General features: G+C 40.3%; 1 protein-coding gene and 1 long non-coding RNA gene across 5 annotated transcripts in view; one reads left to right on the top strand and one right to left on the bottom strand.

Moving 5' to 3' along the window:
* Nucleotides 1–708: 708 nt before the first annotated feature.
* On the top strand, nt 709–24112 carry LOC148052144 (uncharacterized). 2 transcript variants are annotated; one of them, XR_015699107.1, is made up of 6 exons: nt 709–887; nt 4043–5261; nt 8270–9913; nt 19085–19301; nt 22224–22355; nt 22962–24112. It is a non-coding gene; the product is annotated as an uncharacterized LOC148052144 (long non-coding RNA). The 2 variants fall into 2 exon arrangements; XR_015699106.1 differs by having other exon boundaries at nt 3819–5261; nt 22962–24111.
* SLC44A3 (solute carrier family 44 member 3) overlaps nt 2327–24781 on the bottom strand; it is a 117540-nt gene continuing 95085 nt past the window's right edge. For all 3 annotated transcript variants that reach the window (XM_087733766.1, XM_087733767.1, XM_087733765.1), the window contains 6 exons: nt 18855–19011; nt 16199–16282; nt 6362–6499; nt 5645–5881; nt 3722–3820; nt 2327–2586 (listed from right to left, as the gene is read on the bottom strand). In XM_087733766.1, coding sequence (XP_087589892.1) covers nt 2581–2586; nt 3722–3820; nt 5645–5881; nt 6362–6499; nt 16199–16282; nt 18855–19011 — 721 coding nt within the window. In that variant the 3' untranslated portion in view covers nt 2327–2580. The remainder of the gene's footprint in view (nt 2587–3721; nt 3821–5644; nt 5882–6361; nt 6500–16198; nt 16283–18854; nt 19012–24781) is intronic.

The following is a 24781-nucleotide window of genomic DNA, read 5'->3' as shown; positions in this document are numbered from 1 at the left end:
ATCGGTACCTGAACTAGTACTAACTAGGCATTGACACGAGCTGTGCCTACATCCGACCCCACCATTTATTTCCAGCCTGTTTTATAGTTGCCCGGCTACAATATCCTGCAGGGGGAAGGCAGCGATGAGAAACGAGCACTAAATAGGATCAGCTTCTGCAGGGGTGCTTTATCCCGCTAACGCAGGTGAGGACCCCTGCCACACAGGAACGCTACAGTTGGAGGCTGTTGACACAATTGCTAGTGGAATGTATGTAAGATTGGGAGGTCCTGTGTGGCACCTGAAAGCTATAAAGCTGTGCTTTGTGTACAAAATTTAATTAAAAGGTACACATTCAGAACTCTCCTGTAAAAATATCCGTGACTTTCAAAACATCTTGTCACAGTTGGAATTTCTGGACTATGGGCAGTACGGCACTGCTTACATGAAACACGCTCAGATGCAGCTTAATTGGGATTTTTTCAGTACCTTTCTGAAAAAGCAAACCAAATTTTGTACTAAGGGTCTAAAAGTCCTTTCTCCGCCCAGGAACTGCAGCGAAGGCAGTGACACTGCATCAGGACTGCAATGAACAGAACCACAGAATCATTGAGATTGGAAGGGACCTCTGGAGGTCATCTAGGGAGCACATACTTACATAAAAATTTCCCTCCCTTTCTTTCACCAGAGAGTTCCCGCGTCAAGGGCCAAAACATGCACCGTGAGTATCAAATACAAACAGGTAAAAAACCCCAATGTGTAATAAGAACTAATTTTGGTTTTTTTACCTTCCAAGCGAACCTACTATGCTTCGTAAATTGGTAAACATCGTTTTTACATTGTGGAGACGCTACTGCTTGGAAGCAATCTTACTGGGACCTGTGGCAGAGGAAAAGTTCTGCCCCTCTGTAGGTACCATACCTGTGCACCTTCTCATGGTCAGAGAGCTATTGCTTATCCAGCATGATTTTTCAGTTCCCACAGTATCCACAAGCCCAGCACCAGAAGTAGCCAGGTGTACAGTTTTAAATAATGAGAGGTAGCGAGTCACAGCCAGTAGATGATCAGCTTCACCTGCCAGGCAGAAAGTAATTAATCTATTTCTTTCTCTTTCTCATCATCCATCCCATATTCCTCAGCTTCTTGAAGTGGCTGATATTAAAGTAGACAAAAGATAATTAAATGAAGAATAAAAAGCAAGTATTTCTTAGCATTCCCTAGCAGAAAACTAGTCTCCTTTCAACAGCAGGAGATCAGATACGGTATTCAGCTGAAACAATTGTCATTCGGGCCATCACTGAGCTTTTCTGTATGTCACTTCCAAGCTGTGACTCATCAAAGGTTTATCAATCTATTCATTATAGCAGCTTATGAGTCACTTACTTACCTGCAGTAATGTCTCACTTCCTCTACTGATGTGCACTTCACTGAAATCCCTGGTTGGAGTCATCATCCCACCTCAAATCTCTCCTCAAACAAAAGGTTAAAGGAGCTTTTGATCAGGGAGAATAAAACCATGTGCCACTGAGTAAAATCTGCAATTATTCCACACTCAGAATGAGCTGGAGCCCATGAAAGTGTATTATGTCCAGGTACAAGGTTTAAACAAACGTCAGAATTGCTCACAAGAAAATGCTGACAGACTGTTACCAAGTTATTTTTTTTTAAAGTGTCTACACTTACCACGTCCCTCTTCTGACTAGAGCCCTGACAGTCTCTTCGCTACAGTCCTCCATGATATTTTATATTTCACATCCATGCTACAGCTAACATTTCTATAAAGTATTATTTATAACATCCCTTTATCTCATTTCTGTCCAGCCACTGCTCATCTGCTACTTCTTTGCCAAGCTTTAAATTCAGATACAAATTTTTCTGCTTCCTTTGTCTTTTCAGTTGCAAAGGGAAGGTCATTGTTTATTTTTATTTACAAAAAAAAAGGACTAGTCCTCATCTGCCCTTGTGAGAGGAGCCAGTGGATAGTTTATGATACTAACTTGTAAAAACCATTCTCAAAAGAGTATAATGAAAAGCAAGACACCTACCTCATAACCATTAATTATCTTGACTACAGAGAATTTCTATCAATCAATGGTAATTTCCATCAATGAGCTCAGTACAGTTCCTTAACTGGTTGCAGTGGCTGGTCAGATATACAGAATAAATCGGGAAACAGTCCTCTCCGAGTGCCACCTCTACAAATGTTTCTGCGTTTACTGATCCGGGGATGCCTGGCCCAGCGTTCCCAGAGAAGCATGAAAAAAACCCATGTTAGCTGATACACCAAAAAGCTAAAAAGGACAGCTTGATGACCTTGTTGACTTACTATTTTTAGTCTGACAACATAGAAATTTACAAGGAGTTCGTTTATTAACAACTTTCAGACCATCATAACAAGTATATGAATAAAAATCAGGTGTGCTGACACACAAAATACATTATTCATACAAACAGATTGCGTGTCATTTACCAGTGCAGAAGGTACAACAGAGATTTAGAGAACTAATACTTTGTCCTGGGGTATTGGCAACGTTTACTTTTTTTCTATGACTGTTTTTGCTATTGCTGGTCTGCCTTCATACTTCCTGGTGCGCTTCACAGTCAAGTCTACAAAGACAGAAAAAAAAGGAGTCAAATAGTGTGTAGCACTAGTCCTGTTACTGCATTTAAATGTCGTAAGAGTAAACTGGGAAAATAATTAAGGTTCTTTTGTGCCTCAAATCCTCCAAATACCACCGCCCCCCCCCCCGCCCCCCCCCCGGTATCTGTGCTTGGCAAAAAATTACTGAAGAGTTCAATAACGGACCCAAACAATGAAAAAATCAAGTACAACTACCCCTCACCCTAGCCATTAACTGAAGCAGTGCTCTGTAGCCCAACTGCCTATAGCAGAATGCCCACAAGATTGCATGAGAGTTTGCTAGAATCTGGTACCTCTTCAAGGCAGATCAAGAAAAATCACCAACATGTGTTACGCTCATGTGAGGAGTAGCTAGGAGGACACAAGACACTAGTAGCAGTGTCCGGCAGGAGTAGGTGCCAGAGTAGCTGTTGCTGCAGAATCTTTCTCCGGCAGCCCTGGCTTGGCCCCCCTGATGCTGGGGGAAAATCAGCCCAGATTCTGAACTTGCTGGGGCAGCTTCTCAGGTTGGACAATTTGCAATATTTGTTCAGATGTCAGTTAGCGAGCGTTTACTCTCAGGACTTTCCCAAGCCTGGGTGTGGGGGAACACTCCCTTCTGGCACCTCAGCTTTTTTACCCCAGCATAAAACAGAGTAAATAAATACATACACTGGTAGAAAAGAAAGAAGGAAAAAGGGTGGGGGTGGAGAGGGAAGGTCTCTAAGCTCTGATCTTACAGCTCTGGAACTTCACCAGTTCCAGCATGAAATCAAGCAGCCTACCACTCTCCTGACTTTCCTACAGCAGGCATGTGAAGGACTACGTGAATCTGATTTATCTCCCACCCCCTTGCCATTTTCCGATCTTTCTCTTCCTTTGCTGGGCACACTGGGGAATGGGAAGAAGGATGAGAACAAATATTTGATCCATCCATTTTGCACCAGCAGAGGGATTCCTGAGGAGGGAAAGCAATAGAAGGAAAAACAGGATACTGGGTACAGCATGTTGGTTGCTGTGAGACATCAGGAGATGCATGACAGCCTACATCCATTCTTCTTGGGACATAAAGGCAAACGCATTAGCTGGCAGATAAACACGTATCCTATACTCCTGTCTCACCATAGGTTGGAGCTCTGTCCCATCTTCATTGTCCTGGAAAGGTCTCAGGCTTCTGTGTTTTTGCCCTTCTGTTAACTTGTTACTCTGACTCACAAAGGTCTACAAGCAAAAACCAGGGTGAGATCACTTGGGAATGCAAACCATTACGTAGATAAAAATACCCCATAAAAGAAGATAATTAGCCTGGAGCTAAGAAACTGTAGCTGGTTCCTAGCTGGATGACACTGAGTGATACCAGGAGGTATTCTGCAGAGGCAGCAAGGGTGACGAATGCAACTGAGAAGGATGAATCAAGAATCCCTGTTACATCTCCTACTACAGGAATGAGGACTCTGGCTGTCTGAAATCCCTCACTCAGCTCTCCGCCCACAGCCGCATACTGCCCTGAGGGCCACAGCGCCTCCCTTCCACCCCCAGATGTTTGTAACCCGACTGTAACACAGACAGCCCAAGTCAAATGCCTTCATGTGTTGGGAAACTCCAAGTTCTTGGCTACGTGAGTAAACTTACTCTTGTTCATGCAATGAGGAGGAGTTTGGATGTGCTGCCCCCAGTTTTTCCATACAAGGTTATACAGCCTGCCCTGCCTGGAAGACTGCTTACCCCTGTGGGAAGTCCTCTCTTCACCCAAGGCCCTAGGGCATGGCTGATTACAAGGAATTAAGACCAGAGTTAAAGTGAAACTACCGCAAAGTTTGGAAGTGGAGAAAGGAAAGCCTCTGTTCGTTTCATGATGGAGAATTGGCTTAAGAAGTATTTTAGCATTTTGCAAAACAGAGGGAGAAGAACAGAGGTCAAGGCTTCAGAGTTTTCCATTCAGTAACTTATTCCTATTCAGGACACGTGCTTAAGTACTGTTCTGAATTAAGGCCAAAGAATATCCATCTGCTTTCTTCTGTACAAAGGGTTAAGCCTATCTTTAGGCTGCCTTTTTGTTTGTTTTTGTTTTCAACAAAATTCTATGAACATTACAGGGAATCTAACAGCAACATTAAAAAAAAACAAAACAGTTCTTCTACACTGCCCTGAAGAAATCTATCCAGAAGATTCATATCATATGAGCTGTTCTGGCTGCTGAGTTTGTTTTTCATGAATCACTAAGATTTTCTTTGTCGCATGGTTTATGAAGGAAAAGACAGAACTCGCAAAAATAGCATGAAAGGAAAAAAACATCTGCATCTTCAAATATTCTCTTAATATGAAAGGGATGGCATATATACATTCAAATGCTTCAGATACAGCTATTAACTAAAGCTTTCCATCACTGTTAGCTACGTAATGATTCTCCATGGAAATGCTTGTAATACAATACCGTAATGAGGGTAAAGACACAGACCAACCAGTCCAGAGGCAGAAGAATTTAATCACGAGACAGAAGAGGGTATTCTGGCAAAAGAATCTCTATAGGTATGAAGCAGAGCAACGCGAGTTTCCATGAAGTTTGTTCAGAACTACAGCATCCCTAGGATGTGGATGGATACCTGACCCGCTGCTGGCAGCAAGAAGCTCCGTGTTGCTTACTTTTGCTCGTCACTGTATGGTAAGTCACAACAAATATAAACATCTAATCTTAGGGCACCCCATGGATTGTTCTCTGCAGCTAGCTCATTTATTTATTTATATTTTTAAATTACCAACAATATATTGAATATATATCTAATAAGGCCTAAAAAGACAGCCGTTACTTACAGGGTATGATCTAAAAGAAGGCAGCAGATCATAGCTAGCACACAGGAGCCAGGGGGAGCCATTTACTTCAGTTTACAAATTTATAAATTGGTATCCCCAAGCCCATCCTGTTCTAAGGTGTTGGAAAGGAAATAGCATGGGTTGTGGGTTCAAATTACTAGGTCTTGGGGAAAGAAAAAGCCCCCAAAAACTTAGAACGGCTCAAATATCTTTGCTGTTATCACTGAGGTTTACCAGCAGTTCCTGCTCCACGAAGTACGGCTTCTCTGCGGATCCATCATTTGTTTCCATATCAATAGCAAAGCAAAGGAACATGGCATCTGCTGTCACTTCAAACACAGACAGAAAGCTGTGGGACATCAGGTAGGCAAAAAATCCAACCATCAATAGAGGAACTACCCAAGCTTGCAGTTCCCGATGGTAGTTAAATGCCATCAATCCTCCAAAAACAGTAAAACATACAACAAACACCTGTAAAGGGCAGTGAGAGAGAAATGCAGCCTCATTAATCACGTAGCAACGTTTCTTAAAAAAACCCAAGCCCCCAAAACCCTAAGGCAAATACATTACAGCCAATGTTTTAACAGCACTTTTCATCTGGGAGATAGCTATGCAGTTTCTGGCATCACGTAGTTGTCACACTTTGTGTTCAATTCAGTGTGTAAATTCTGTAGGGCAGAGGCAATCTTTTACTATATATTTACCAAAGACTCGTTGCAACAGGAACTGTAAGAGTAGCGCCAAGGACACTACTGTAATACAACTAAATAACTCTGTAAAGACTATGAAAAGGATTAAATTCCTCCAACATTATCTTCTCTCCCGAACTCATTTTACAGCATTAACAACACTGAGTTTAACAAAGGTAAACCTTATTTACTTTCGGTGTAAGAGATTCAAACCCTGATTTTTCACTTCATCCTTACAGAACAGTACTTTTCTTACTCTTACCTTTCCTAGAAACAGGATAAAATCTCCAAAACAGCTAATGGATGCAAGTTTAGCAGAATTCTTCTCCAAAATAAAGACAGCATCCTTTGCTGATGTACAAAAATTTGTCCCATTTATGGCTGTAGTTGTGTATGCATGCTGAAATGAGAGAAGATAATAATGCAATGAGAGAGGAAAAACTCTTCTAATCTAGATTTTACTTCAGCAAAATACAAAGCCTTAAACTCTATTTGGAAATACTAACATTATGAATATAAAGAGCTATTTTACATAATGTGGCAATTTTATTTTAAGTGACTACAATAACTTGGCTTCTAACTTCAGATAGTTTTTTTCTACAAAATTTCCACCATTAGCAAATGCTAGAATAGTGACTAAATAAATTTCTGAACCCACCTTTATCCAATTTACTTTAGAACACCAACGTTCTCTACCCTATTTTTGTTAATGAATACAACACAATTACCACAAAACACTTACTTACCTGGAGTCACACTATCCAAACCTACTTGCTTATTTTCTATGAATCTATCTCCAAGACTGCTGGCAAACTACGTAAGTGGAACAACCAAGTTATGCAGTTATCAAGTCATTTAAAAGTTGATGATTAAAAAGCTTTTATACCTGGCCTTTTCAAACTATTCATATGCTACTGAAATTCAAGCTTATGACTATAGCCATAAAATAAAACTTTTCATGAAAGATGAAACCAATTGTGAAAATGACTGGAAAAGAACAGCTAAAGGATCCTGGACCAGACCAGCGAGTGTTATGTCACAAAAAAAACCCCCAGAATTTCAACAGCCCGTAGGGGCACTCACACTTTTTTGAGGTATTGAGAATTTTACAAGATTCCTCTTTGTGGAAACCTGCCAAGACAAGTGGGGAGGACAGAATATTTACCCTCATGAATTTGATTATTTTAGCGCTAGTCGTGCATACCTTGACCTATACGTCCCATTTATGGAACCCCTCAACAAGGTGATGAAACTGTGTCCAAAATACCAGCTAGGAAAAACAGCAGTCAGGATACCTGAAATGTATGCTGAACTTTACCAGCAAGTTTTATGAGTAGTTTCCCTTTACTCAAAATATTAGAAGGTGGATTATGCCACAAAACATTCGTTACATCTGGTACGGCCAGTAAGAACCACAGTGTGCAAGGAATTACTGTTCTGAAGGAATTTATACACCACAATGCGTACTTGGTGCTTAGATTACTTTCTGCTTCACCTGGTTGTGAAAAAAAAACCAAAAAACCTACTTTGCTGAAAGTGAATTATACTGGCCTACTGCAAAACACTTCCCGTTGAAAAATCTGGTTTTTCTCACTTACAAATCAGAATATAAAATAGCTTCAGATATCCAAAGGCAGAGAGAATTTATTTCTGCAGAGTCCAGTTTTACTCCATAGCAATTTTGGTAACATACTGTAGCGTAGCAAAGCTATATTGACATTATCTTAAAATATTAAAAGAGAAAGACAGACATTAAATGCAGTCAAAGATCCTTTGTCTCTTTATTGTGGATATTATTTATTTTATATATGACAAAGGATTTTTTTTTCTCTGCTAGTAAGCAAAAAAAGAGTAGAAGTAAACAGTGACATCCTGTAAATATTGTACTTGCGTAGTAGCAAATACATCCATAGATGGAAAAAGTATAAATAAAGACCATGGATTTATTGCCTATTCTAAGAAAAATCAAAGGCTCCACTGAACTCTACAGAAACACGTAGAGTGTCTGCATAAAAACGTGTTTAAACAAGCAAGTTCACTTCATTCCTAAATAGGAAAAAACGCTTTCTGTGCTAACTTTCATTTATACTGACGCCGTTCCTTTCCCCGGGGAGTGCGGTGTACCCTTTGGCTCGGTCAGGCACTGACTGCCATACCTTTGCCTTCTCAGTTGCCTACGCCTCTGAAAGAGAAGCATCCTTGTCCCACCTGCCTCACTCAACCTGACCAGTTTGCAAGCAGCCTGCTGCCATCCCACATGAGGAAACCCGACGGTCTGCAAGCTCGCCTGCAGCGGCAGCGGCCCAGGACGGGGTGGCGGGAGAGCTGGCGGTTTGGTAAGGCCAGCACCAGCCTTGCTGGGCTACCGCCTCCCCGGGCTACCGCCTCCCCAGGACGCAGGCGTAGGGCAGATGGCCTCAAGTCAAGCACCCTCTCTCTGTCTTCCGTCTGTAGCTGTCACTGCATATTTCAAACATGGGTAGACCTATCTGCATAACATGCTCTGAGTTCAGTCTGTTTCACCATTCCCATTAACAGACGGGAAATTGAGACACAAAGTGCAAAAGGGCTTTCTAAGTTTGTTTCTGTCCCTTAAGAACTAAATTCACAGAGCAGATCCTGATCTGGTGAGGTCACTACAAATTTTGCCAATAAATTAAACAGAGATTCTGTATTCATTATAAATAGCAAAAAATGTGCTGTTTTAAAAATTAAAAAGAATGTTGAAAATGCACGTGCACTTGTACAAACACTGTTTCCAAACTTAAAATAAATAACCATTTGTTTGCACTCTTGAATTAGCCACTTTGGTATCCGAGGAATGTGCAACGAAAAGAATTTCTGATATTTATTAACTAGAACAGTTATCTTGGAAAGACTGAAAATAATGCTGGAGACTGAATACTACCTGCATACGAACTTGTCATGCTATAAACCAGTTGATAAAAAATGGCATTTATAACAATTACAACTTCAACAAATCATGTAAGTACCAACTAGTCATAACATCCAAGCACGAAAGGCAGCCAGGTAATGATCCAACATTATAGAAGGAATAAGAGAGACACAGAAATGAATGAACTGCTGAAGGCTACAAAACTAGTCACTGACATAGGTGAAGCAAGAATGTTACTAGTACGAGCTGAAGACTTAGCCAAGTGATCTTTAACTTTCAGAAAAAAAAACATTTCTAAGGGAAAAAAATATATATATTTGGAGGGTTTCTTGTTCAGCCTAGACTGTGGCTCCATACACTTTCCTCACAATTCTCAAGTTTCCCATACAGGCCTCATACCCTGATCCCATCCAGCCCCATAGAAATCTACACATTCTCCCTACCAAAATACCTGTCTAACATTTAAGCAAATGTATGTTTCCATGAAACTCAGAGTTGCACAGAAATGAGCTCAAATGATTTTACCCACCAAAGAACACCTAACACACGCAATCTATTACCAAAATTTGCAAATCATTTTGGACTTCGGACTAAGAAGCTTAGATATCCCATTAATTTTCCACTTACAGGGTATGTGCAACAACCCAATCCCTTTCAAAGAAAAGACAGTTGCGAAGGCTAAGATGGTAGACCACGGTCAGTTAAGAACCTGCTGTCATTTAGAAACAGGTTATTTAAATGTGTTTTTCTACAGAATGTATTTTCTTTTCCCATGCACAAAAGCTTTAGTGGACTTGAAAATGTTTGAGAGAAGGGCAGCAGGAATGATCCAAAAGGTATGGAATGTCTTCTGTCTGGGGAACAACTGAGTACGCCAGGCTCTTCTGTCTGGAAAAGAGATGACTGAAGGAGGATGCGGTAAGAGGGCTACAAAATCATGAGAAATGCAGAGAGGGTAGGTAGGGTTAGATGGCTCACCGTTTTTTCCAGAACAAAGACCAGGCAGGGGGAGGACCGTACAAAGTAGTAGGAGCCAAATTTGAAAACAGATGGTATTTCTTCTCACTGTAAGTCTGTAAGCTGTGAACTGCTGGACAAAGGATGCTTTAGCTGCTAAAAGTTCGTGTGAGCTCAAGGGAGACTGGGAAAGTTCAGGGAAAAGGAATCCACTGAGAGTTATTAAACACACAGAAAACATACTCAGCTCAAGAAGTCCCTAGGCTGAAAACAGATTCAGAAACAGCACGGGGACGGGGAAATATACGCTCGTTCTACCTTAGCGTTCACTCACAGCCACTGTTGGAGATGGGATACTGAGATAGGTGGAGACGCAGTCTGGCCCAATATAGCTATTATGTGTTTTATCTTTGCTTAATGAACTGATGTTTTACAACGGTGTTCTCTGCTATGGTGACAAGCAAGTAATAATGGCATCAACAGCATACCATTCATAGAAAGCGTGGGAGATAATGGGTCAGGAACAGTCTTTCTCCTTGCACCAGCAAATTGGTACCGTATCGCCACCTTTGTGAAGAACACAAGCCTCCTCTGGCTTGGAGCCTGGGAACTAGACACTAGTTTCTCAGTGTCAGGATGAATAAATAAGGAATGTGAATGTTTACATATTTCCAAATACCACAGTATGCAAAAAAAAACTATTTAAAGAATACATCCTTCTGTGCCTCATAACACAGAATGTCAAGGGTCTTGGAAAAATTGACCTGCTAGTTTCATGAGAAAGGCACTGTGGCTCAGATCCAGGCCCTAAGTTCCCCAATTGTTGAAAATAATTGCTACTTTGTGTAACAGCTGAATTCAGTCCTCCATTCTAGGACTTGCTTTAATAAAATGAGCTTGGGGAAGAGAGGATTGGCATAGCAACAGAATCTTCTTAAAAAAGAAGCAGGAGACATGCTGGTCTCACATCCCACTTCAGCTTTTTCTCCTCTGCTGCTATTTTCAGCCTGATCTGATCTTGTTGCTGCCAGCTCTCTTGGGGGGGCTGCCCTGGTTAGCTACACCCACTGCAACGCTGTACAGCTCAGGCTGGACTTTTAATTGTCTTAGCTTGCAAGTGTCAGAGCTGCCAGCGGAATCCCCTCAGAAAACAAAATCCAGTGGTAGCAAGAGGCAATGACATTTCCGTGGCTGCTGTACAGCAGTTAGCGACCTGGTGAGAAAGCTGTATCATGTCTCTCAGATAGCGGTGGGAAATGAGAGCAAGGTGGGCCTGTGAGGCCCCCACTGAAGAGATGAGGACATGTAAGACTGGAAGGGACTTTCAGCCACTCCAGTCCCTGGCTATTTCAGATTAGCACATTATACGATTTCTTCTCTTAAGTGGAAAGCTCCCTCTTTAAACTACTTAGGGCTTTTCCCTCTCCCAGCCCTTTCAATTGGAGCTATTCCAGACAGTTGTCCCTCTGGTCCTTACGAACTCTCTTCCAACTTCCAGACAACGTTTACTCATGAACAGTTTACATCTACTCGTTCTTCTGCTGATCTTGTCTCGGCTCTTATCCCTCCCTGCTGTTTCTCTTCTTGATACACTCATAGATGGCTAACGGGCTTGCTCTTACCCTTCATTTGTCAAAGTAGGCACACCAAGATATTCTTGTCCCTGCCGTGAGATAAGCCTGATCCCCTACCCAGCAACTTGTACAATGGCACTTACCCTCCTCTTTCTGGTGCAACTATTTCATCTCATACCTTCTGGGACTGAATCTGCCCTTTCTGGAGCCTTGCTAACTAAAGGCTATTGTCCTGTGGTTGACAAACACACAGAGAATATTCTCCTCCCCCACTTCCAACCAATAAGCACACAGCCAATACAGAGACGCTTCTTTTTGATTCTTAGGCTAATTACCATCTGTAAGAAATCCTTCAATAGCCTTCCGAATTTTCCCAAGCGGTCCAAGAAGCACAACTTTCCTTTATTTCCATTCCACCTTATATTTGCAGTCTGGACTTACTGGAGAAAATCTTGTCCTTCAACTTTCCTTGCTTCCTACTCTGTGTGTCATCTACTTCCTCCACGGCTGTCATCCAGGGGGTAGGACCAACACAACTTTCTCCTCAGAGGGCAGCTGGGTGTCCTTTCCTGCAGCATCGCCCTGCTACACCGGGGCTCCATTTCAACTACAGGGGTTGGACCACAAGGATTCAGATTTAAGTGCCCACTGCATCATGATTACATCATTACTGGAGTTGCTTACGCTGGCTTCTGCAGTTAGTGCGACAATGTTCTCATTTGGGATTTCTGAAATAAAATCAAACTGAACATTTCCAGAGAGTTGTTCATAAATTGCTCTGCTTAAAAGCACTGAATTATTGGTCACTTGCTTCATTGCCTTTTCTTCTCTTTCTCTTTTTTTTTTTTTTTATGGGATAGGGGAGAGGAGAAAGGTATCAAAGCAAGAATTAGTCAGCCTCATTCATCTTGATGCCCTACATGGTTCACCCTACAGAGCAAGTAAAGACCTAAGGAATTTTATTTCCTGTTATCACATACATAAAGCCTCTAGAAGGAAAACAAACATATGTAAAATACGATTTCACTGAAGATGAACATTTTAGCCAACTGTATTTTCAAGACGATTGAAAATTTAGCTTAACATCTAGAAGCAATTTTGCCAGTAACATTAAAACACAGTATTGTTTTTGGGAGGAAAAAGAAGTACTTGATGGGGTGAGGCACAATGCGTTTGGCAGTGCAGGGGAGAACTGTACTTACATTAGCATCCATGAATTTTGGTTTTATCTAGGTCACTTCTCCACAAGGCATTTAACTGTAAACTCCTGATAGGCTTCCATCCAAAGTTTAAGAGACAACTAACTGCCATGGATACACGACCATTAGACAGACTTGCTTCTGTTTTTTTACACTAGAGAGTTGCTGGCTTTCAGTATCAGTGAAGAGTCTCAGTACCAGCAAATGCAGGCTAACACACTGCCGACTTCGGTAATGGCCACCACGGGGCCCGGAAGGCTACCCTGCAAGTAACTGTGCTGATGAAAATAGAGAAACCACATACTGCTCAGCAGCTCCTTCAGAAATCCATGTGCTGCACTTCGGAGCCGTTGCTTGCCAATTGGCTGCAGATGAACCCAAAGCAGACACAGAAAAATAAAAAACTATCCTGAACTAGATATATTGTGTAAAAAAAAAAGGCACTGCAACAAGGCTGCAAAGGGAAAAAAAAGCGAGTGCTTTGATGTATCAAAAGTTAAGACTGCCACTACAATTTAAGAAAGCAGGAGACAGACAGACCTTGTAGCTCCCAAACCACATTAAAAAAAAACAGTATATTCTTTTTACGGAAGAGAAGTTTCAATCTCCCAGATTTTACTTGAGCTGATTGGATATGTTTATCTGGAACATACTGAAACCATCAGAGCCAGAAGATGAAAAATCTGTGGTAATTCTGACAAGTGTTGGCAAACAGAACTGTCAAGTAAGGATAATGACTTTATATTCACAAAGCACTTTTCATCCAGATAGAACCCAGAGTGCTTTACAATTGTTACTAATGGATTATACACACACATGAATCACTTTGCCCATGACTGAAATGGAACAGCTTAAGGAGTGAACTGTTTAACAGCACATAGCAACACTACACCACAGTCTAGCACAGGATCCAGTTGCAAATCCAAGAGAAATTTAGGAAGGCAGAATGTAATTATCCACATTGCAATCTGCACAGGATGCTGGGTTTACATTACCCCTCCTCCAACAACCGCCACTGGAAATATGGCAACTGTCAGCGTCTAGCACAGCACTCTGTCACGACGGGAAGACGACAGGGTAAATTTTGGGCCCTGTTTCAATTAAGTTCCAGGAGAGCTAAATAAAACTGCAGAGAACGAGTCACTTCAGGGATGCATGCAACTATCAAAGTCAGTGTTAAATCCCACCTGAACCATGGAACCTCAGCCCGAAAAGTACTCTGATAACGTAACAGAGCACTTGGTTGATACTGCATGGGAAGAAAGAAGCTCGTACCCTATCACCCGTGTTACTTCCTCCAGCACCTGCTTCTCATCTGCAAGTCCCCAGAGGGAAAACAAGGGGCTCTGTTTAATTCTGATTAAACTTGTGAATGAAGAAACAGAAAGAATTTACATCATCTAAGCAATATAACAAGAGGTTGAAGAAAATACTACAGAAGTGATGGGGAAGGCTTTTTTTTTTTTTTTTAGTGTTTCAGGTAATTATATGCTTATCACTATAGTGAAAGTAATACTAGAATACAAGGCAAAAATACAGTAAGGAAATGAGCTTTGGGCCAACTTTTGTAACAGCTGTTCCATATTTCAGTAATTTCAACTCACACAAAAATCAAAATCTGAACTAAAAAATGCTTTCAAAATGTTAGAAACATAGGTACAAGCAATTTTGAACCCCTCCCAAGTCCTACTCTCAAGTCCACGTTCAACACCTATGTGAAATTTCAAGGCTGTACTCAGCAGCTTTCACTGATCTCAGTAAGAGCTCTTAAGAGTTCAGTACTTCTGTTAATCAAGCCATACGTTAAGATGCTTAAAACTGCAGACTTGTCTTCCCCCCCCCCCCTTTTTTTTACATTTCACCACAGATTTTACAAAATTGAAGATATAGGCTTCAATACATTCTTTACAGGAAAGAAAGAAAAAACTAGATACATTAATTACTCTATGAAATGCAATAATCCGAGACCAGTGTTACCCCTTCATACAGCTGAAATTTCTATTAAAATCTTACAGCATGTTCTTGCTTTTCTTCTCTTCTAACCCTCGTCCAAATCGCCCTGGATTTGAAGCATGTGGCCCACCATCATCTTTGCCAAAAAGATGTTCAAACAAACAATTATCTAACAGCAAACACAGTACTACGATCATTAGGTTAAAAACCACAACTCATGTAAAAACAGAAATTTGCCTACAATAGATTAGGAAACGGGAAATCTTTTAAGGGAACAAGAGCTACAATACAGCCTTCTGAAACAAAAGGAAGAACATCACAGTAATTAATTCTTCTTTTAACAAACACATAGCATACAACAGCTGGAGAAAGTAAACACTAGGATGCTGGATATCTCTTTGAAAGGCAGGAAGCCAAGGGGAAAGGGTGACTACAAATAGAAAGCCTGGAGTCAAAACGAGCTCTGAGATTCCTCACCAAGTCAGTGACCAGAAGATCTACCTAAAAAATGTAAGCCTGGAAAATTCATTGTCTAGAACCAGAGATTTCACTGCACAAGTATTTAATCTAGGCTGAACTAAGTGAAAAACTTTCTCGATGTAGTTGTCCAAGATTAAGCTTAATTTAGGCACCTACTTTAGAAGAGAAGTCAGACCCTTTATCAGAGTTGTCTTGTTTACTTCACTACTGCCCTCAGCAACGAGAACAAAGAACGCAACAGTCAGACAGTTAGGAATCAGCATGAACATCTGATCCCCTTTCGCATTTAGAATACCACAGTCACCAGAGATAACAAATGGGGACTGACAAAGAGAAAAATTAACTACTTACAATGATGTATATAGAGCTGGAAAATATTTGGAGAAAAGGATCAGGACAGAAAAAGTAGGAGTCAAAAGTATCTGAAAAACTGCTGTATGTCAGAAATCATCCATTTCCAATAAAAACACTTTTGAAACAAAACTGCTAACAAAACAAAGATGTCTTTCAAAGAAAGAGACTATTATATCATCTGGCTTTTTCATCATGGATCATATTCCCAGATATATTGATAATGGAAATCAGCCAGGAGCTCAAGTTTCTTTATTCAGGATTTTCAGGTGGAAAATACTGTATCTAGCTTAATGACACATCTCCAGGTGGGTTTCTTACTTCTTCATTGCTTCCTTCCACCTGGACCCTCTGTACTTCAGTAGTCTGTCCAGCACAACTCAATCAAATGTTAAGTCTTCTTACCTTCAGAAATAGCAAGTGGCCCTCTGAAAGCGCTAGCTCAAGCTGTATTAACAAGTTTTCTAAAATCTTACACCTTGCGTGTTTGTCAATTCCCTGCTTCTTTGCAACAAGTTCCATCTGCGCTTGAAGATTTTTTTGTTTGTTTAGTATAGGTGGCTAGCAGGAAACTTTGGCTTGCGTGCCCTGGATGTTGCTTTAGTCGTGCTAAATGGAGCTAGCATACACACATGGTTTCTAGACTAGGTATGCAGATGGTTGAATGACAGAGAGATGATAGAGTGTACCTGGTTAAAGTATCTTAAGCAACTTTTCTGGCACCAAAACCAGCAGAAACAGCACTTGAACAGGCACCTTGCACATGCACCCTCCTGCAATAAAATGAAATGTTTGGTTACTGGACACAGAATTAGACTCAAACAAAACTGCCACTTTAGAAAAACTTGCTTTACAGGTGACTGACTCTTCTAATAAAGCATTCACTTTAGGCAGCAGATATTTCCTTTCGGATTATAGGAACTGTTTTTAATTCAGACCCTTCAGTATTAATGACCGATGAGCTGAGTATTTTTTTTTTTCTTCCTGTGGATGGAAGATTCTTCTCTGGGAAAAGAAAATAAATGCTGCAAGCAGCTTTGTGAGCTAACAGCTGCTCGGAGAACAAAACAGGCAGGCAAGTCAGTAACCCTTACAGTACTTTGCAGTGATCAAGGAGTACACTGACAGATTTTTAACTTTTTTGTTTCTCAAAAAAACCTTCGCAGTTCTGAAATGACTGGTACCCTAATGAATAAAAATAAAAGAATGGGCGGAAGGGCTTATATGCATGTGTGTGTACTGACTCAGAGCATAAATTTATTTTTCAGGACAGAAGAAAAAAGCATGTATTAGAACAGACCATGCATAGACGATTGATCTATATTAATTTCATAATAAAAACAGAGCAGAAAAGCCCAGTGTTTGTTCCACCCCTCCCACCCCATCACATCACGAGCTCAGAACTGTTCATCATAAAGATTTTACCAAGCAAGACAAGCAAAAGACATCTTGGTAGCCATGGTAGCCTTCCAAATTTAACTGGCTGTTTTTCTCAGCAAAAGGAAATTCAGTTCAGTGATACTTGAGTCTTTTTAACCTTCTTTTTCCAGAGGTCAGAATGTTTTTGTTTTGTTTTGGAAAGCAGAGATCTTCCAGTCACTATATAAAAACCTCAGGTCCCCACAACTACCATTTTTCGTGCAGAAACCACGAACCTCCCAACTTTTTTCCACGGAAGTTCTTGGAAATATTCCAGGAATAATTCCTTTAAAACAGCGACTGTACATGCAAACTCCTGACAGAAGAGAAGTAGTTTAATCTTGCCGTGTATTGCTGGAAAGATGATTTTACTAAAACGGTATTAATCTCAGTAAGTACTGTTTATTAAAAACCTAGAGCAAGAGACTTTAACTGCAATCTCCTCTCTGATTCTCCTCGAAGACTGCTGGGTAGAAAACATCTGTGAATTTACCTGCAAGCTTGCAGGCCCCTGACTTTTCCTCCTGTTCACAGAAAACAGCAGCATTTTCTGCAAGGGTGCCAAAGTCTGGGTAAGCTCTACAAGAATGCAGCATCACTTCTCCATCCTTTAGTGCCACTACTCTGGCCTCTGTGGAAAGAGCCTCAATGGAAAGGGGCCACAGCCTGTCTTTTCTCCCATGGGAAGGAGCAAGGTTACTTTGTGGGCATATCCTTCTGTGGACTGGGGACACGAGCTGGCCTGAGCCCTCTATAGCCTCTTTAGGAGCAGTTACAGCTATGGGTCATGTCACATCCTCAGCTGAATGCCTGGCAACTGGACCAAAAGGAGCCTGTAGTACACCGCTATAGACATAAATAATCTTTCTTTGCTAGTTAAATCTTCTACAGCTATTCAGATTACAAAACCACATACCCAACAAGTCCACTTATTCTGCTTCCTCTAGGGACAGAAAATATTCTGTCTTCTTTTTAGCACAATTCATTCCACCTATCATCTTTAAACAAAGTTCTTAGTTGTATAACCAAGTTTTATAACCAAGGCTTTCATCTGAAAGTGACATAAACCCAGACTCTTACACATCTTTCACGTATCTTATTGCAAGTGGCTTTTATTTAAACATTCACAAACTATACCACACGCACATGCCTCATAGATACCAGGGATGCTCAATGTAAATACCCTGTCACAGCTATACATAACATGCTTCAAGGCCAAGGTAAACTCTAGAAGAAAAGACCTATATTTAAAAACTTTGGCTGAATCTTCCTCTAAAATCAGAGCTGTGCAGTCATGACAGCCCTCTCTCCTTGCCAAAGTGCAGGGGGGCAGAACTGCAAAGGGCAGAACTAACCACAATGGTATGTTTCCAGCAGAAGATAAGAGATGTGGAGATGCATGAAAGATAGAAAGAAGGCAAGGAACAATCAAAACAGCCCAGCTATAGTTTTTATGTATCTTAAAAGATGTGGTTTGGATCCTACACAAATCTCTGGAATAGTTCTTAATTCATACATTCTTTCTATAAACTCATATTACAAGGCAGATGAAATCTTTTCTATGAGATATTTTATATGCAACAATAATGTTCCTACTTACCTTTGCTTTTTTAAAATTTATGATGCAAAATTTTAAATAGAGCATTCTGCCAAATTTTTCCTTTATACTTCATAAAAACCCTTCTATATAAACACTAAATAAAGGTGGCTTTTAATGTTGGTGTTTTCTGGTTTTAAAAATATTTGAGTTGAGAGAAAAAAAAGAAGCACATGGGAAAAGCTTTCTTAATGAAGAAAATGGGATAAAATATAAAATCCACATCATATCACCCATTTTTAAGCAAGAAGTCTATTCTTTACATTTTTTTTTCATGAATCTCACCTTTTAACTACTATTTTTATGGTGTTACAGAAGTATATACCTACCTTTTGTTTTAGGATATTATAAAGGTACAAGAGAACAATCCTTGGTATTCTCAGTACTGTGATTAAAAATGAGCCTTTTACAGCAGTTCCTAGATGATAGCAAAAAAGAACTGATATGGAAGACAGCACTGGGTGAGGTGGTGGGCTATGTTTATTTCTAGAAAGAAAAACAAACAATTTAAAAATGTTTTAGAAACTTATTCAAGAAGATACACATTGTATCTTTTCAGGATTTGGAAATTTAAAGAATTAAGCTGGTACCTCCTTTCTCACTTGAACAACTCCAGTTTTCCTACTGACTTCATCTGAATGTTCACCTTAGTCCAAAGGAAAGCAGCCAAGTTTATAACTTTTACTGGATTAGTTTAATTCTTAAGCAATGACTGTTTTGATGTATTCAGTAATGGAAAAATATCTAGAAAAATCCTACCATGGAAAATACCAGAAGTAAGTGAACAACAGCTGAGAATACTTCCTTGAACACCTCTCTCCAGTTTCTGTCACTTCTCTTATTCTCCGCAATCTTTTATTTGACTGTTGTTTCTGCAAGATTTTAGTCTGAAGTAATGAATCCGCTATTTCTGCTTTAGTGGTAAAATTAAAACTAGAAAAAATATCACAAGCTCTCGTGTAAAATTGAGATCCACTATCTACTTTTATTGTTGCAATTTGGTCAAATTTTGCTTTAAATTTTGTCCAGATAATTAATACTTTTTTTTTTTTTCACTGAACAGGATTTGTTTTAAAATGGAATACACAAAAAAGGAATATCATACTGTATGTTTAGACTTATAATTTGGCCTAAACCCCTTGTAATTCTACTGCACACTAACCTGTATTGTTTTGGAGAAATAATGGTTTCCCAAAATTGAAAAGTAAAGGCAAAAAATTGGCCTAAATACAAGTTTTATTTTCTTGGTTCCTTTATAAAGGTCAGTTTAACGTCAATCATTTACAGCGAGTAGCATGACACAGCTCTCAAGAATTTATATGAAAACCAGGAAATGAACTTAAAGCCACTCCCTCACCCCTCTTCAAATGCTGTAAAAAAAAAAAAAAATTATATTAACACTACAAATGCCTTTAAAAAATGTTTCAGAGGAGTAAAAAACCCCACTGATCAATAGTCACAAATAGCCCTTCTATAAAGCAACTCTTAAACAATTGACCCTGAAAAATTTACTTAGGCAACAGAACCAGCAGCAGTTTGACTAAGTAGTTAAGTAAAGATCAGACCTTAGATCACAAATAAGATGTCCTGTTTTCATGAGTGATTCCCTCAAAACCTCTGTTACCTTGAAAAAGTAATAGTTTGCACAAGAAACTGAAAAATAAAAAGGCAGTGATAAGAGAGTGACTGGTTGGGGCTAAAAAGCTCTACAAATGTATTTTTATTAAATCCTTACTTCAGCAAGGATTTAAATCATCCACTCTGCATCAAGATAGGTATCACAGTTCTGCAAGAATCTTGAAGGTATCACTGCAGTTCATTCAAAACACTAAATACTTTGCAGCTGAGAAGTTGTATTTAAATATGTGAATATACCACATTATTTTAAATAGGAAATTCCAGCAAAGCAGTTGCTGCATTTATTATTTTTGGTCTTACAACTAGGGGAACAGCTTGGGGGATAGTGGAATTTTATACTGAATAAGGCAGGGTTGTCTTTTTTTTAAGTCACCAGGTTTCTGTGTTAGAAACACATACATCGCAGTACAGATGAGTTATTCTATCCATATAGTACCATTGTTTCCTTTTCCCTCATACACTACCTCACATATGACAGTCTCAGTCAGATCTCAGAATATAAAAGATTAGGTTTCTGCAAGTTAAATGTTAACCAAGGGTAAGAAATACAGAAAGGACAAAGTCTACTCTTGTGTTAATAATTTACTTGCTACTGAAGAGAAAATGAAGAAGGGTTTTGATATTCTTAACAGAACTGATCAGTGAGCAGGAATGTCAAAATTTGAAGTTCAGTTTAGATAAATTTCTACACATTTGGATGCTTTTCCACACCTTCTTTTCCCAGCAAAGGAATTCTCACAAGAACAGGGTCTAACAAAGTTTCTTGCTTTGCTTCCAAACAGATTAGAAAAAGAACAGATTTTCTTTGTAATTCTGGCTCAGGGCAGGAAACATAGGAAAACAGCTAGCTAAACACAACAACAGGCGATGCTTCTGACTCTAAACAAGCTCAAGATTGACTCAATCATCCACCTACACCCAGTTACCCTTCAGGATGAAGTTTCACCCAGCTTTGTACATTCTGTGGCTGCAATCCTGAAATGACTTTAGCACAAGCATGCAGTCAGCCATATGCATAAGGTTTTGTAGGCAGTTCATGTTGTGCAGTGAATTCTGTGCATGTAGACTCCACTGCATGCATGCAAGCTATCAGGGGAAAAACAGGAATCTGCCTGGCAGAACTGGTTACAAGACTGAGTAGGGCCACGGCTTGCTTTTCCTCTTTGGCATTCCTATTTCATGTTACCACAGGATTGTCTGATTTACATAGAACACTACTATTCCAAAATCCCGTGAACCTGTACTCAATACCACATCATCTTTTACTAATTTTCTTTCTTCGGTGCTGCCAATTGTCTTTATTTTCTTGCGAGCTCTCTGACACTCGATATCTTTCTTAACACTGAGTTCCTTGAATCAAATGATCACACATGCATCTCAGCTTTCATTTTAAAAGCACTTTTTTTGTGTGAAGAAAAAATGTGATCTTGACACACCCAAAAGATGTAGACATTTGAATGGGGGAAAAAAAGCATTTCTTTAAAAGCCTGTCCTTTTCAGAGCTCTGCTTACAGTTTTCTTCAGTCCTGCCTCATCTGTTTCAAAAACTGCCTAAAAAGAGATTTAGTGTAAAATACTTCAGAACTGTTAAGGAATGAATCATATACATAAATATGAATCTCAGTTTTTAAACAAATACAATAAGTGACAAGATTTGTAATAAAAGAGACATTACCGGACTAACAGAGAACACACAAACTGTACTTCCAACCGCCCTTTTACCTGCTCTCAAAACCACAAGGGACAGGTCTGACTACTTACATGCTGACAGCTCTTTTACATGGGTTAGATCAAATATGTACGTAGGGCAACGGATGCTCACGAATATTGCAGATGTATTTGAAAAGGGAAGAGGAATCCTTTAAAAATTTGATCCTACTTTGTCTCTCAATGACTTTAGTGCAAATCCATAAACCTGGATCTTTGACTTACTGGGAGATGTATGTATTTCACCTTTCACTGAATCTATCGGAAGTCGTGGTGCTGAACACCTTACAGTCAGGTGGAAAACCCCAATCCTGCAAATGCTTATATACTTCCTTAAATTCAACCCTCTGCAGTGACACACATGCATTGGAGTTACGGAGTAAGCTCAAACATGGAAAGGACAGTGATGCCTGTGACATGGGTCAAGTTACCATACCATCTTCCTTTACTCCCAGAGAGGGGAAAAGCCTCATCTCACTGAAAGGGTAAATACACACATAACACCTAAGCACACTAAGATGAAAATAAACCCTCCTGTAAAACAGCAATAGTAACTAGGAAGGTTTTTAAAAGACTGAGCCCCTTTCACAAGTCATAAAAAGTAATCATTAAGCAAAAAAGTTCTATTTATTTTATTAAATTAATGAAATCTTTCATGTATTCATGTTTCATTTGAAATAAAAGAAGGCAAAATCCATTTTCAGTGGTGGTACTACAGGTCAAACATACATCACCTGTAAAGGTAATACAGCTAAAATGAGCCCCTGCCCTCCCCATTTGCAACTCCACTGTGGCCGCTGGCCGCGCAGCACATTGCTGCATGTGCTGTGGAGGGAGATTTCCGCAGGGAAAGGCCGTGCCATTTCCTCGGAGCACTTACAAGCCAAGAAGAAAGCTTCTCTGTGAGGTATCATAAACAAACTCTTGTGACATGCCTTTATGATGCTGCCCCAGGGAATACATTAAAAACACACAGCAGACAAGCTCAGAATTGCTGGAAGAGCTTGAGATAACCCTTGCCCTTGATGGTGCGACTGCTCTTGCAGCTAACCATCCTCTCCCCATTCCTGCACTGCTCTGTGTCTCTGCAGATCTGTGCTGACAGTCTAAAGGCCAGGAAGAGGGATTACCACCGCAGAAAAATTGCATTTCCCCTTCCAAGCACAACTCTCTCAACACAGTACATGTCACCTGGCAAGCAAGAGGAGGGCTCGACAGTGGATGTACAAAATGATTTCAATACAATTGGGTGCAGCAACCTTCTGTACTCTGTGGCCAATTCCTGCAGCAGTAAAAAATAGCTGGAAAGCGGAAGACCCTAACAGAGCAGTAAACGTCGTCACAGCAGTTTCTACAGGTGCTTCCCTGCTCTGTGTGAAGAAGATATGGACAGTGTCTTTGCCTTGGGGATTTAGATGGCGTATCGTACCACAATGCACTGCAGCACACAACCCAGTAAGTCAGTGCAACTGCTTTTCTCTCCTGTGCTTTCTCAAGCAAGCCAATTTAAATGAACCCTTAGTGCCCCATGCTAAGGCTGAATCAACTGCTAAACGTTGAAGTACATAAACTTCTTTAGAAGAGCAACCCGTTACCCATAGAACCACAGTCATACTAGTTACTTGTGTTTAGAGCTTCAATAGGAAAAAGGAGATGACATAAGAAATGCAGACTCCTTCCTTTTCAGGTCCTATCATGGCATGTAAAACAGTAGCGTGAGACTGTGTCACTCTACAGATCTCAACCTTTTAAAAAGCATCATTTTAGGTTCTGTCTGCTCTTTTACTAGCACCAGTTCAGTGGCACAGCTGTTGGCTGCATAGAGAATCCTAGGAGAGACAGTCCCCTGATACATGGGTTAAACACTGGCCTGCCTTGGCTTTTTGGATAGGATGACAAAACATCACTTCAAATAATGGTGGGCACTGGCTGTTACCAGGTCTTCCAGCTTTGCTGGTTTGGCTGGAGCAGAGCCGCTGCCAGCTGCAGCGGGAAATTCTTACAGTCGCTCCTGTGCTGCTGTCTCTGTTGGGCGGAGGGGAACAGACCATTTGGAAACCTTTCAGCAGGAGGCCTTTCTATCAGCAACTGAAACATCCAGGAATACATTCTAGAGGCCACCAACAGAAACCTGCTACCTAGGTTTTGGAGAAGCCCAAAGCCTCCCTTCCCAGCCGCCTGAACCCCGACGGTCCCAGGAGGCTGCGACCAGTGCTCCAGGGTGCGCAGTCCCTCTCCTGCCAGGCTCCCCAACTCACTCTCAGGTCGCCTTTCTCAAGGGCTAATTTTCCAACAAATTGAGATTATCACCATATTCCTCTAATACAAAATGAAGAAATCCCTTAAAATGCCAGAGTCTTTCACAGATCAGAAAATCTCATCACTGGGTGCAGAGGAACAGAGCAATGGGGGTGAGAGAGCTCATAAAATACATATGAGGAAAAATGTTCTCAGGATACTACTCTCTTCATTGTCAAAAAACTCAACAATGTATTGTGAGATTTAAATCATCCCCCACAATGACAGGATAACACCGCTCCAGTGCATGAAACCATTTTAATTTCATTTTACAATATTGCCAGTCTAAAAAACAGTATGAGTCATGAAAAATAAGAGATTTTTCCTCATTTCCTCCACATTTACATTTCAGGGTAGTATAAACTTCAAGAAAGTTTGTTTGCATATCTCTAAATTCTTAACAGTGCTTGCTGTTAAAGCATTTACAGCTAACTGAAAATATCTGCACAGAATGAAAAAAAGAGTAGCAGACGAGGCATTTATGCAGTCAGACCAAATGGAAACCCAGAGCAGGGATGAACACTTAGGAAGAGGTGAAACTGCCTATGAATACATGAAATTATGAAGGAGCTATATATTGCATCTCCATTTGGAGCTAATGCAGTCTCCTGGA

This window comes from Nipponia nippon, unplaced genomic scaffold (assembly GCF_047370975.1).
Source record: "Nipponia nippon isolate SJK-2023a ecotype South Korea unplaced genomic scaffold, ASM4737097v1 scaffold_5, whole genome shotgun sequence".
Classification (NCBI taxonomy): domain Eukaryota; kingdom Metazoa; phylum Chordata; class Aves; order Pelecaniformes; family Threskiornithidae; genus Nipponia; species Nipponia nippon.
Note: the sequence above shows the minus strand (reverse complement) of the source record. Positions and strands in the feature narration are given on the sequence as shown.